At 28.9% G+C, this 14306-nt stretch overlaps 1 protein-coding gene across 2 annotated transcripts in view; it reads right to left on the bottom strand.

The window, feature by feature from the left end:
• Positions 1 to 14306, bottom strand: part of LOC106088696 (uncharacterized) — a 94744-nt gene that overhangs the window by 51808 nt on the left and 28630 nt on the right. For both annotated transcript variants that reach the window (XM_013254346.2, XM_013254347.2), the window contains exon 3: positions 8971 to 9103. In XM_013254346.2, the coding sequence (XP_013109800.2) occupies positions 8971 to 9103 (133 nt within the window). The remainder of the gene's footprint in view (positions 1 to 8970; positions 9104 to 14306) is intronic.

Genomic DNA, 14306 nt, shown 5'->3' with positions numbered 1-14306 from the left:
GCCGAGGGATCACTTCCGCAGTATTTTCTCCAAGGGTGAAACTAATATAACGATGATCAGAGAAGCTGTGGTCATCCAACTCTTCTCAGTCGCATATTTTTTGAGCTTATATTGGGTTGCCCAAAAAGTAATTGCGGAATTTTTAAAAGAAAGTAAATGCATTTTTAATAAAACTTAGAATGAACTTTAATCACATATACTTTTTTTACACTTTTTTTCTAAAGCAAGCTTAAAGAAACAGCTGATAAGTGACAGAAGAAAGAATGCAATTACAGAGTCACAAGCTGTGAAAAAATTTGTCAACGCCGACAATATGAAAAATCCGCAATTACTTTTTGGGCAACCCAATATCTTCCGATACAAAGGTAAAATCGAGTACCTCCTGCCTGTTCCAAGTAATAAAGGTCGGTTTATCCTCTTTATTACAAATTCCCAGAATGCAATTACAGAGTCACAAGCTGTGAAAAAATTTTTCAACGCCGACTATATGAAAAATCCGCAATTACTTTTTGGGCAACCCAATATCTTCCGATACAAAGGTAAAATCGAGGAGCTCCTGCCTTTTCCAGGTAATAAAGGTCGGTTAATCCCCTTTATTACAAATCCCCAGATTGCAACCTGAAATATATTCGATAAGCAGCTCACCCCTTTCGTTGACATCCGAACTTCCATAGCAACTCCCTATAGAAGTGTCTTCAACCAGCAACTTAAGGTTTGAAGGCGGCATCTCTGAATCGTGGGCCATATATAGGGAAGCCAGTCAGTAATGAGACATATTCATTTCAAAGCTTGATACTACTAAATCTTCAGCGATAAGGGCTTAGTAGAAGGCGTTTTAAAAATGTTAATGGCCTTACTCACAAAACTCAAGGTAGATTTGAAATAGGTTTACTTGCCACATTTCCTTTATCATATAAACCTATTCTAAGGCTTCATAAAGTTGTGTATATAAGGCCGTATAAGTTTTCTTGTAGAAGATCTCAGTACATAAAAATTAAAATTTTTTAATTTAATTTGCACGAAAACTAGTTTTTTGCCAATTAACCAATTTCCAAATGCAAAAGATCATTTTATTTGACATTCAACAAATTAACACCGATCCAACCAACATCATTAACAATTGAGACTAAGCACATAATGACAAATGACCCTCATAATAAATAAGAAACTATTTTTGTCGTCTTCTCTGTTCAAATTCATTAAACATTAAAAAAACTAAAGTAAAGAACTGCACATTATAATTGTTTGACCTTTGTAGGGGAGTGGGGGCAACACGGAAGGACCGAAAGAAATACAGTGATCATAATCGAATTTCAAAAATCCATTAGCAACAAATTGTCGCATCGCCAAGATGACTAAGTCCCAACATTTCATGCTGTCATCTGTCATCTCAATGACAGCAGCGTGACATTATCAACGAATAATCATCAACCAAGCAATATTTCAATTGACAGATTCTTGCATGTTGATGTTGCCCATCATAATTCTAAAACTCATAAAATTGAAAACAAGAACTTTTACGCGTGTCTCAGCCCCCCACAACCAACCACCATCAAGCAGAGACCAAAAAGATGGGGGGCCCATAGAGTGAGGAGTACCTGATGATGATGGAAAAAACGCAATCGAAGGAGTGGCATTTGCGGCTGAATGTTTTTTGAGAGCAAGCACGCAATGAAGAACATTGGGCAACTCATGAGGCAGCAATAATGAATGGTACCAAATCGAATTTGAAAAATCAAAATATTTTTTGATAAAGGTAGAAATTTATAAAATCATTGAAGTTTCAGTAAAAACGTAAATTATTCCAACATATTTGAAAATTTTGCCCATATATTATTTTTATGAAAAACTGGTGGGACAGCGCTCGCTCCGCTGCGCCTTCTTTCAAATATTTGAAATTTTTGCCCATTTATTATTTTCATAAAAAGCGCTTGCTCCTCTGCGCCTTCTTTCGCTCTATATTATCATTTATTTGAGCTCTACATTGCCATAATTGGTATATAACTCCCCGTTGGCAGTGTTTTGCAAATTGGGCGGTCTCTCAAACGTTTCAACCAGAATGTAAATATCCACTGCATGCTTTACTCCCAAATGCCTTTCATTTGAGGCCCTTATTGACATGGTAGGTAAATATGTCCGGTTTGATGGTGTTTTCAGGATGGGGTGGCAACCATGACATATAGTCCTCAAAATAGATAAAAGATTTGTTTTCTACTCCCTCCCTCTCATTTGAGACCCATATTGCCATGATTGGTCCATATATCCCATTTGAAGGGTTTTGGGGTAGGGTGGTCCCTCAAAATACCCCACCCTAAATTTAGAAACCAAAGATTAGTTTTTAGGTTACTATAAGAGCGTAAATAAAATTTCGCTAAAATCTCATCTATCGTCGAAATCTGACATTTTGGAAAATTGTGGTAAGGGGGAGGGTCAACTCCCCCTCAGATATAAACAAGTAAAAGAGTTCGTGCGGCCCGAATCTTGGGTGCCCATCACCATGGATTCTGCTAAATATGTATCGTTGTTAACTGAGTTTGTATTTGAATTATTTTGGTCTCATGAAGTCATATCGGGATATCTGTACTTAGGCTCGGCCTATATCACCATATTGACCATTTCAGATAAAACTTGATACTGAGTACTGTAAGTTATAAGACAGGGTGTGGGCTCAAATTTCCGCCAAATCAGGAAAAAATTTAGGCTTCTAAGAATTCAAATCCGGGGATCGGTTTAAATGGGGGTTATATCTGATTACATACCGATTCGCATCGTATCTTTATTCCAAGTCTTTATTCCAAATTTCAGCCAAATCGAAAATTGAGGCTTCTGAGGGCTGAAGAAGTCAAATCGGAGAATTGGTTTATATAGGGGCCATATCTGAATTTGAACCGATATGGTCCACTTGCAATCCCCAACGACCTGCATCAATAAAAAGTTTTTGTGCAAAATTTCAAGCGGCTAGCTTTATGCCATCGTGATTTCGACAGACGGATGGACGAACGGGCATGGTTAAGCGCATATATATATATATATATATATATATATATATATATATATATATATATATATATATATATATATATATATATATATATATATATATGTATATATATATATATATATATATATATATGTATATATATATATATATATATATATATATATATATATATATATGTATATATATATATATATATATATATATATATATATATATATATATATATATATATATATATATATATATATATATATATATACATATATATATATATATATATATATATATATATATATATATATACATATATATATATATATATATATATACTTTATGGGATCGCAGATCAATATTTCGAGATGACTAGATTAGTATACCCCATATGGTGGTGGGTATAAAAAAAATTTTGGAAATCGGTCCATAAACGAACATTTCGCAGTGCAAACAAAATTATGTAACTGATGACTTTAACGGAGGGCCCGCAAATAGGGTCCAGGCCTTCCAGGCTCTTTAATTTTGTATATGGTCTTATAAATTAAATACTTTTTGCATGCAATACAAAAATTTTTTGCATGCAATTGGGGACCACTTGGGGCAATGAAAATGTGTTTTAAAGTTGGGGGTCTCAGCTTTGCGTTTTGAAACTCGAAGAGTTTCCCAGTTCTCTTTCTATATTGAGTCTACTTTTGACTTTGGTGTTTATTGGGCAACGGGGGCCTCTTTCAATATAAGCAAGTTTTAAAGCCTTTTCCTCCTTCCTCCATATTCGTAATCTACTCCCGAATATCATTCATTTGAGTCCCATATCGTGCAATAAACCTATTTTAGGGGGTTTTGGGGTTGGGGCGGTCCCCCATTTACTTGGCCCCAATTTCTAATATGAAATTCGTAATCTACTCCTGAATACCATAATGTCTCGATCGGTACACTTTTATTTTTGGGTAGTACTTTTTGGGGTAGGGGAGGCTCCGGCCTCTTGTAATATATTGTACATATATATAGCCTGTTTTCTTCACAGTCTGTGAAAATTTCAATGTTCAATTTATCAACGGTTCAGCCGGTTTTTATAGAAAATTTTGTCAAAATTCTATTTTTATGGAAAATTTTTTCAAAATTTTATTTTTATAGAAAAGTTTTTCATTTTTTTTTACAGAAAATTTTGTCAAAATTTTATTTCTATAGAAAATTTTGTCAAAATTTTATTTCTATAGAAAATTTTGTCAAAATTTTATTTCTATAGAAAATTTTGTCAAAATTTTATTTCTATAGAAAATTTTGTCAAAATTTTATTTCTATAGAAAATTTTGTCAAAATTTTATTTCTATAGAAAATTTTGTCAAAATTTTATTTCTATAGAAAATTTTGTCAAAATTTTATTTCTATAGAAAATTTTGTCAAAATTTTATTTCTATAGAAAATTTTATCAAAATTTTATTTCTATAGAAAATTTTGTCAAAATTTTATTTCTATAGAAAATTTTGTCAAAATTTTATTTCTATAGAAAATTTTGTCAAAATTTTATTTCTATAGAAAATTTTGTCAAAATTTTATTTCTATAGAAAATTTTGTCAAAATTTTATTTTTATAGAAAATTTTGTCAAAATTTAATTTTATAGAAAACTTTGTTAAATTTTTATTTTTATAGAAAATTCTGTTAACATTTTATTTTTATAGAAAATTTTGTCAAAATTTTTTTTATAGAAAACTTTTTTTTTATGAAATCCTGAAAGTCGTTATCTTTAAATCGTACCAACTTCTAATTTTTATCATCCCTGCTATGACACCATAAGAAATCAAATGTCAACGAACTGTCAAATTTGTCATAAAGATGTTGGGTGTAAAAGGCAATGGTGGATGTTGGATGGATGATAATAATGATGTTGTTTTTGTTTTTTTTCTCTCCCTCCCCCTTCCTCTGTTGACATTTCTATATTTGGAATGTGGGTGATACAGATCTTTTTGTCACGGAATATGTTTTGGATTGAAAATAATTGAATAATGCCATGCCACATCAAGGCATTGCATGGCATGCCACACCATATGGGTGCATTTAGTGTACACCACAGATTTGTTTGTTTTTACAGTACCGCCGCCAGAGAAGTTAAGGAATGGGTCCACATCGCTTTTTTTTACTTATTATTTTAAGAAGCTTCATTTTTGTCAATCTTTGCGTTTTAATGAATTTGTTGTGAAAAGCTGTGAAATTTGCGCTTATTAAGTTGTTTAAACTCGTGAAGAAATTAATGTGATTTGTTGCCTTTAAAAAAATTCGTGATGGTAAGGATAATGGTGATGGAGGTGGTGTCACTTGGAGTGGTGGTGTTACATATCAAAATAAATTTCACACTTTATTACCAGTCATTTTTTATTACACCCTATTAAGGCAAGACAAAAAGTTTTCCCCCTTCAACAACAGGAAATGCAAAAATCATACAGTGAAGGGCAATATAGAGGAGAAAAAAAAATTTTCTATAGAAATAAAATTTTGACAAAATTTTCTATAGAAATAAAATTTTGACAAAATTTTCTATAGAAATAAAATTTTGACAAAATTTTCTATAGAAATAAAATTTTGACAAAATTTTCTATAGAAATAAAATTTTGACAAAATTTTCTATAGAAATAAAATTTTTACAAAATTTTCTATAGAAATAAAATTTTGACAAAATTTTCTATAGAAATAAAATTTTGACAAAATTTTCTATAGAAATAAAATTTTGACAAAATTTTCTATAGAAATAAAATTTTGACAAAATTTTCTATAGAAATAAAATTTTGACAAAATTTTCTATAGAAATAAAATTTTGACAAAATTTTCTATAGAAATAAAATTTTGACAAAATTTTCTATAGAAATAAAATTTTGACAAAATTTTCTATAGAAATAAAATTTTGACAAAATTTTCTATAGAAATAAAATTTTGACAAAATTTTCTATAGAAATAAAATTTTGACAAAATTTTCTATAGAAATAAAATTTTGACAAAATTTTCTATAGAAATAAAATTTTGACAAAATTTTCTATAGAAATAAAATTTTGACAAAATTTTCTATAGAAATAAAATTTTGACAAAATTTTCTATAGAAATAAAATTTTGACAAAATTTTCTATAGAAATAAAATTTTGACAAAATTTTCTATAGAAATAAAATTTTGACAAAATTTTCTATAGAAATAAAATTTTGACAAAATTTTCTATAGAAATAAAATTTTGACAAAATTTTCTATAGAAATAAAATTTTGACAAAATTTTCTATAGAAATAAAATTTTGACAAAATTTTCTATAGAAATAAAATTTTGACAAAATTTTCTATAGAAATAAAATTTTGACAAAATTTTCTATAGAAATAAAATTTTGACAAAATTTTCTATAGAAATAAAATTTTGACAAAATTTTCTATAGAAATAAAATTTTGACAAAATTTTCTATAGAAATAAAAATTTGACAAAATTTTCTATAGAAATAAAAATTTGACAAAATTTTCTATAGAAATAAAATTTTGACAAAATTTTCTATAGAAATAAAATTTTGACAAAATTTTCTATAGAAATAAAATTTTGACAAAATTTTCTATAGAAATAAAATTTTGACAAAATTTTCTATAGAAATAAAATTTTGACAAAATTTTCTATAGAAATAAAATTTTGACAAAATTTTCTATAGAAATAAAATTTTGACAAAATTTTCTATAGAAATAAAATTTTGACAAAATTTTCTATAGAAATAAAATGTTGACAAAATTTTCTATAGAAATAAATTTTGACAAAATTTTCTATAGAAACATTTTTTTTTATTTTCATTTTTTTTCCTTTCTCTTCATTTTCGCCTTCCACTCTTATATCGGCTGCAAATCATATACCTCCCTTTATAGTTTATGTAAATTTTATGCTAAGCCCAAAATGTATATGAGATATGCGTGTGGCATAAATGGATTCGATTTAATCCCCCAGCATTTCAATATAAAATAGGGGAATTATGATTATGGTTCAAAAGGAATAAAGCAACAACCGAAAAAAAAAACAAGACAAAATAAAATCCTACGTTGAGTGTTATTATTTGAAGCATGCGATTAATTTGTGGCTATTTATTTTATCTCTGGCATAAAGAACAGCGAAATTTCATATAACTCAACAACTTTGCAAATAAACATGAAGGGGACAAGTGTTAACAACAACAATTACAGGGTACAAGTGGAGTACAATTAAAGGAAATTTTTTTCTGATTTTTTTTTTTTTTGTAAACTAATTATTTTGCAATTTATCAGGAATGTGTGAAATGACCGAATGACCGAGTTGGAGAGAAAAATACAAATGTTATCAGGTGATCGCGTCAGTCATAGCGGAATTAAAATGTTTGAGTTTAAAAGTAAACTATTAAAAAATCAAGTGTATAAAAGATCATAAAAAAAAGAAAATAGATAATATATAAACAAGTAAAAGCGTGCTAAGTTCGGCAGGGTCGAATCTTGGGAACCCGCCACCATGGATTCTGCTAAAAATTTATACAAAATAAACTTAGTTGAAGGGCATAATTTTAATCTACATACCAAACTTTTGTCAAAACAGAAAAATTAAAAAATTCGGCAGAGCGCGGTCGGGATTCGAGCCGTTGCCGTTGGCTAGCGTTCGAAGCCATCAATACAACTTCCGACAGATGCACAGAATCATGTATAGTACGGAAGTAGTGTAATTAACACAGAAAAAAAGTCTGTTATTACACAAAAAACACATGCATTGGGAAAAAGTACAGCTAATAGACAGGGTTGTCGAGCGTGGTTAATGTGGTAATTATATCATAGATGCGTTTTCGCAATTAATACGATTCAAATACATCATACCAAACACGAAACGCATCCCATAGCGGTTGGTGTGTGTTGCTATCTTTGGCTTTCCTTTTCCATTTGCAATCCCCGATCATTGAGCTCGTTTCGAAAGGGAAGAAAAAATTTTATTTGTAATTTTTCCAACAGCGTATTGTTTGAAAATGAAGGACTGCCCTATTAGCCCCAAACAAGACTAGGTGTATAGTGAAATGCAAATTTTCCCATGAGCATTCCATACAGTGAATCCCCAAAAGTATGCTTTATATGTTAAGCTATTCATAGTGTTAAAGCCAGGCAATGGTGAATTGAAAATTTATCTCAGGTTATAGTGACCGTCGGCAATCAGACCCAATTTGAGTATTTTGACATAACGGTAACGGTTGTAACGATAAACCAAAGCATTCCTAATACTATCTCAGATAAGGGGAGCTTAAACATTATTTTATTATAAAAAAAAAATTTTGTTCAACAAAAATTAGGTGTATTACGGTTTTTCTTGCTTGTGTGTTAACATATTAAGCCTAAAAGTATGCAACACTTTTGAAAAGTTACTTTTTTCAATCCTAAATATAGGCAATGTTATTTCAAAGAAAATGTGAATTCCAAAAGTATGCTTTAAATTTTAATCTATTTATAGTGTTAAAGCCAGGTAATGGAGAATTGAAAATTTATCTTAGCTGATAGAGACCGTCGGCAATCAGACCCAATTTGAGTATTGTAACAAAACGATTATATTTTAGTAACGATAAACCAAAGCATTTGTTGGGTAAAGAATTTAAGACGTAATAAGAGATTCCTATTGCTATCTCAGATAACGGGGAGCTAAAACGTTATTTTACTATTCAAAAAAGGTTTGTTGTTTAACAAGAACTTGGTGTATTACGGTTTTTGTTTGTTTTTGTGGTAACATATTATGCCTAAAAATATGCAACACTATCTTAAATTAACTTAAAATTGTTCAACACCAAAAATAGGCAACGTTATTTCAAAGAATAAGCAAATTTTTAATATTTTCAAGGATACCAAAACTAATTTAAAAAAAATCTTTGTCAGAATCAGAATTTGTTGCCTAATGTTTCAAATAAAATGTTTCGTTTAAATATTTGCATTGTATTTTAATTGTACATATCTTTTCTTTTGACTTACCCTTTTTGGGATCCATATTGAACTTTTTACGTCCAATTGACATTTGTTTATCTTTGTTGGAATGTTTGGAATCTTCGGGCACATCGAGTGCCTCCATTTCGGAAACCACCTCACACAACTCATCTTTGATTTGCTGAAAAGTACAAAGAAAAGAAAAATAAAATCAACAAAATTGCTAACTAACAATTATGGTAGAAAATAGTCAAGGACATTTTGTGGTTAAAGATACATTTACACATATTTAATTTTTTATCTTTATGGTAGAAAATATAGTTTTAGATAATTTTTATATTTTTATATTAATTTGTATGCTATCACCATTTCTTTTTTCGGCTACAAAAACACCCTTCATTAAATAGTTTATTAAATTTAACAACAATTCACATTATAACTTTATAACAACAAAAATTTAACCCAATTGGCCTTAGAAGCAAACAACCAACCAACCAGCCTGCCAACCAACAAGTGACCAGCCCTTATTTTGTAATAATAAAAAAAAAATGTGGCTCATAAAACCAAACGTTACGGTGGCATGACATGAAAAGGCTTTTGGATATGACAAGAATTTTTATGTTAATTTAGTTTCGTTTTTAGGTTTTGCCGGTTTTTTTTTGCAAGACAAGGCAAAATGTAACTGAAGGTCATAGAAATTGTTTGTTTGTGACCCCAAGAAGTCCAACAATTTTTAAGATAATAGCCAAAAAATTTGGGACACCATGTGACTTCTCCCTCTTTTAGATTACCCATTGAGTTTTAATGGAATATTTATGCAAATTAATTGGAAAAAAATAATAATAATTAGAAATAAACGAACATATTGAAGCACATATTGCCTATTAACATTATTGCATAATGTTGTTATAATTATTATTAATTGTTAATGCGGAAAAAGTGTTTTTAATTATATGACAAAAGTTGTCAAATCATTAAGATAATATGGCTAAAAAAAACAAAAATTAATCGAGCGAAACAAATGACTAATTGAGGTTTTTTTCGGGAGGTAGGGGATTTAAAAAAATAGAAATATGAGAATTTTAATTAAGAAACATTGTCAGCTTCTAATGGTTTTCAGTGATTGGCAGATGAGAAAAAAACAAGTGTCCAGTTTGACAGATCCCGCTGATGAATCTATTTATGGTTCCAGGCGAAATCGCGATCTAGGAAACCTGTCAATGATAATAAAAGCGACACATTTTCTGCCTAACTTTAAAATAAGTTTTCTTTTTTTTTCTATATGTAATAGAAACAGAGAATCCTATGGTCTGCAGCTGGACAATATCCGATTGCATGGTTTGTAAGATATTAAAAACTGGAAAACAACAAAAGTTTTATTTTTAAATTTTTTTTCTAACAAGTGTATTCATCGGTTAAAGGCCCCAAAAAGTATGCTACATATTGTTATGATTCTGAATTTTTGATTTTCAACATGTTATACTCATACGGTCGTATTCACAAAACTTAATGAAGTCTCAAAATGAGTTTATTTGACAATTCTATAAAGGAAATCTGTAAAATAAACCTACTTCAATGCTATATTATGTAAACATTTTTTTTATAAAATATTTATTGAAAGAAATTAATTAATACTAGTTTTTATTACTTAACGAAAAACTCCAAAAAGTATGCAACGAAATTTATTATTCCTCAAAACATTTGATTTTTAAAATAAAGAACAAATTTTTTTTAAGAATATATTAATCAAAACAAGTGAAAGGATGATAAGTTTGACCGGTCCAAATCTTGGGAACCCACCACGAAGGATACTGCTAAAAATATATACAAAATAAATTTGGTTGAAGGGCATAGCCTTATTCTACGTACCAAACTTGTGTCAAACCAACAAATATTAAAGCTTCTAGGAAACGAAGAAAGCAGATAGGTTTATATGGGACCCATATCAGGTTATAGACCGATTTCAAACCGTACTTGGCACATTCGTCGAACGTCATAACAAAACACTACATGCAAAATTTCAGACAAATCGGAAAAAAGGTCAAATCGGGAGACCGGTTTATATGGGAGCTATGACAGGTTATACATCGATTTGGACCGTACTTGACACAGTTTTTGGAAGTCAAAACAGAACATCACATGCAAAATTGCAGCCAAGTCGGATAAAAATTAAGGCTTTCAGGGCCTCAAGAAGAAATCGGGAAATCGGTTTATATGGGAGTATGTAGTAAAATTTCATTATTTAAACAATTTTTAAAAAAGTTCCACAATATTATTATTCAATGATTAAAAAAATGACAAATTCAGTTTTTTGTTAGTTGATAGGAATTTCTTTATATTTCCCTAAAAAGGCCCCAAAAAGTATGAAACATAATTATTCCATAAAATTAGCAAAAATAAATAATTGAATATTTTAACAAATTTGTTTTTAAAACTTGACTGAAACAAATAACAAATTGAGTTCTTTGTTAGGTGAGGGTTTAATTTTTTGTTTAACAAAATGCCTCAAACATGTAAGCAAAAGAACTAATTTCTTTTCAAATATTTTAATTTAAAATCAAAAACAAATTATTATACATGTTATACTCTTGCACAAATATTTTATTGACTTTTTTGTTAAGAGCGAGAGGATTTTTTATTTTTCGCTGAACAATAGGTCCCAAAAAGTATGCACTAGAATTTATGATTTTCAAAAATTTTATTTTTAAAGCAAAACAAATATTTTACATGATATACTCTTAAAAAATTTATTAAAAATTTACCGAAACAAACGACTAAATTATATAATGTATATAGTAAGCAGATTAATGCTTTTTTTTAGCAATAGGGCCCAAAAGTATGCAACATATTTTTTTTCTTAAAAAATTTGCTTTATAAACCAAAAACCATTGTTTTTATATTCTATACCCAAAAAAAATTTTATTAGAAAATTCACCGAAATAGCAAATTTAATATTTTAAGAGGTAGGGGCTTTCTTATTTTTCGTTAAGAAAATGCCCCTAAAAACATGCAACATATTTAATTATTTTAACAAAAATTTTACTTTTGAAGCAAAAATATACATTCTTTAATTTGTTATTCTCTTCGAAAACTCATTTTTTATTAAAATTTAAAATAAAATTGTTCATTTCCCCTTAATTACCTTGAAAATGTTGGCCTTCTATAAACAATATTGTATAAGAGGAAAAATATATGTCATGTATATATTATTTTTCAGCCTTCACTTCCAAGAAATCTCCTTATTTTAAATTAAATCATTTTAATTGGTGAAAACAAGAAAACCATTGAAGTCTTACAAGAAGAAATATGGCACCAATAAGAAAAAAAAACAAAACAAAAAACCTCAATCAAGGAAAAAGAAGCACCCAAGTAAAAAAAAAGTATTAAATTACAAAATATGTCAGTATGGTGATGGGATTTAAGTGCCACTTTTTTTTATTAATAAAGCGTTAAATTGACAGATTTAAGAAGAAAAACTGTCGTTGATTTGTACTTTAAGTTGGGACATGACAAAAAGATTTGTCCTCTTAAGTAAGTAATATGTGTAAAGAATGTAGATCATGGTTGATATGTCAGTGAAGGCCCAGACACATGTGGAAGGACGGACAAATAGAAAGACAGACAAATAGATATGTTAGTTAAGCAGACAACAGAAGAAGACCAAACATCAAACTGATGGATGAATGACGTTATGGACAGAACAAATTTATTAAGAAGCCACTCAAATTACTATGGGAAAGAAAAGACCCAAAATCCCCATGCTACTCTACATGTAAGAAATATACACCGACACTTCCCGAGCATAATAACAACTACTAAAAAAAAGCTCCTCACGGCTTTGTGATAAAAAAAAAGTTTTCCGACAAATCTTGAACGTAAAAAAAATTGGTCTCATTGCTGACGACAGTGACGAGACTGACATACCAAAAAGCTAAAAGACGAAAAAAGTGAACAAGAACAGACAATTGATATTTTCCGGTCGTTCTTTTTTTGTTGTTGTTGCTTCTCATTTGTTATAGTTGTAGTGCTGATTGTTTACTTATTCTTACTTGCATGTCTTGGCAGTCAAAAGCTGTAACAAACCCATATCAATGATTAATGATTTGAAGGGATTTACAGATATAGCTAAAACCAGAATTTGAAGTTAAATTCATACACACGTTTTTCTTAAAGAAAAACAGCATACGCAGTTTTTTAATATTATTGAATAAGTAGTAAAAAAGTAAGTCTTTAAATGGAAAAATCTTAGGTGATGTAAGGCATTCCTTATGGAATTTGAAAGTGCAATGAACCTTGCTTTCAAAATTTAAGAGTAGACAAATGGTACAATAAAAAAAAAAATATATAAAACAAAATAAAATAAAATATAAATCAATAAAAAAAAAATTAAAACAAAATTAAATTAAAATAAAATAAAATAAAATAAAAAAAATAAAATAAAATAAATAAAATAAAATAAAATAAAATAAAATAAAATAAAACAAAATAAAATAAAATAAAATAAAATTAATAAAATAATTTAAAATAATATAAAATAAAATAAAAATAAAATAAAATTAAATACAATAAAATAAAAGAAAATAAAGTAAAATAAAATGAAATAAAATAAAATAAAAATAAATTAATATAAAATAAAATAAAATAAAATAAAATAAAATAAAATAAAATAAAATAAATAAAATAAAATAAAATAAAAAAAAAAAAATAAAATAACAAAAAAAAAAAAAAAAAATAAAATAGAATAAAATAATATTAAAATTTTTGTTTGTTTCTCTTCTCGACACGAGCTTAATGATAGGAGATTTTCTTTGCAAACGGAAAAGGAAAGCCAACACACACCAATCACTGTGGGATGCGTTTCGTCTTTGGTTAGAAGACTTTTCAACCATATTAGGTGTTATGGCTTCAAGGGACGTGCGTTGGTATTTATTCGTATTTATTGCGAAAACGCCTCTATGATACAGTTAACACATTATCAACGCTCGACAACCCTGTCTATTAGCTGTACTATTTCCCAATGCATGTATTTTCGTGTAAGGACAAATTTTTTTTCTGCGACAATTACACTACTTCCATGGTGCACATGATTCTGAGCATCTGTTGGAAGTTGTATTGATGGCTTCCAACGCTAGACAACGGCTCTCGCTGTTGCTCCGTGCACCCAGGCTCGAAACCCGGTCGGGCTCTGCCGAACCCTTTTAACCTCAAGTTTTTTGTCAAAAATTCACCGAAAATTTTTTGGAGCAAGTCGCGAAATGGGCCTTACATTTCCCTGTAGGCCGTATAGTTTAGAAAAAACAGTCAATATAAAGTTTTCATAGTGAAATTTCGACATTTATTGGTTTTTTGGTCAATTGAATTTGAATTTTTTGAGGGAGTCACAA

Source organism: Stomoxys calcitrans, chromosome 3 (genome assembly GCF_963082655.1).
Source record: "Stomoxys calcitrans chromosome 3, idStoCalc2.1, whole genome shotgun sequence".
NCBI lineage: Eukaryota > Metazoa > Arthropoda > Insecta > Diptera > Muscidae > Stomoxys > Stomoxys calcitrans.
This window is presented reverse-complemented; position numbering and strand designations above follow the sequence as displayed.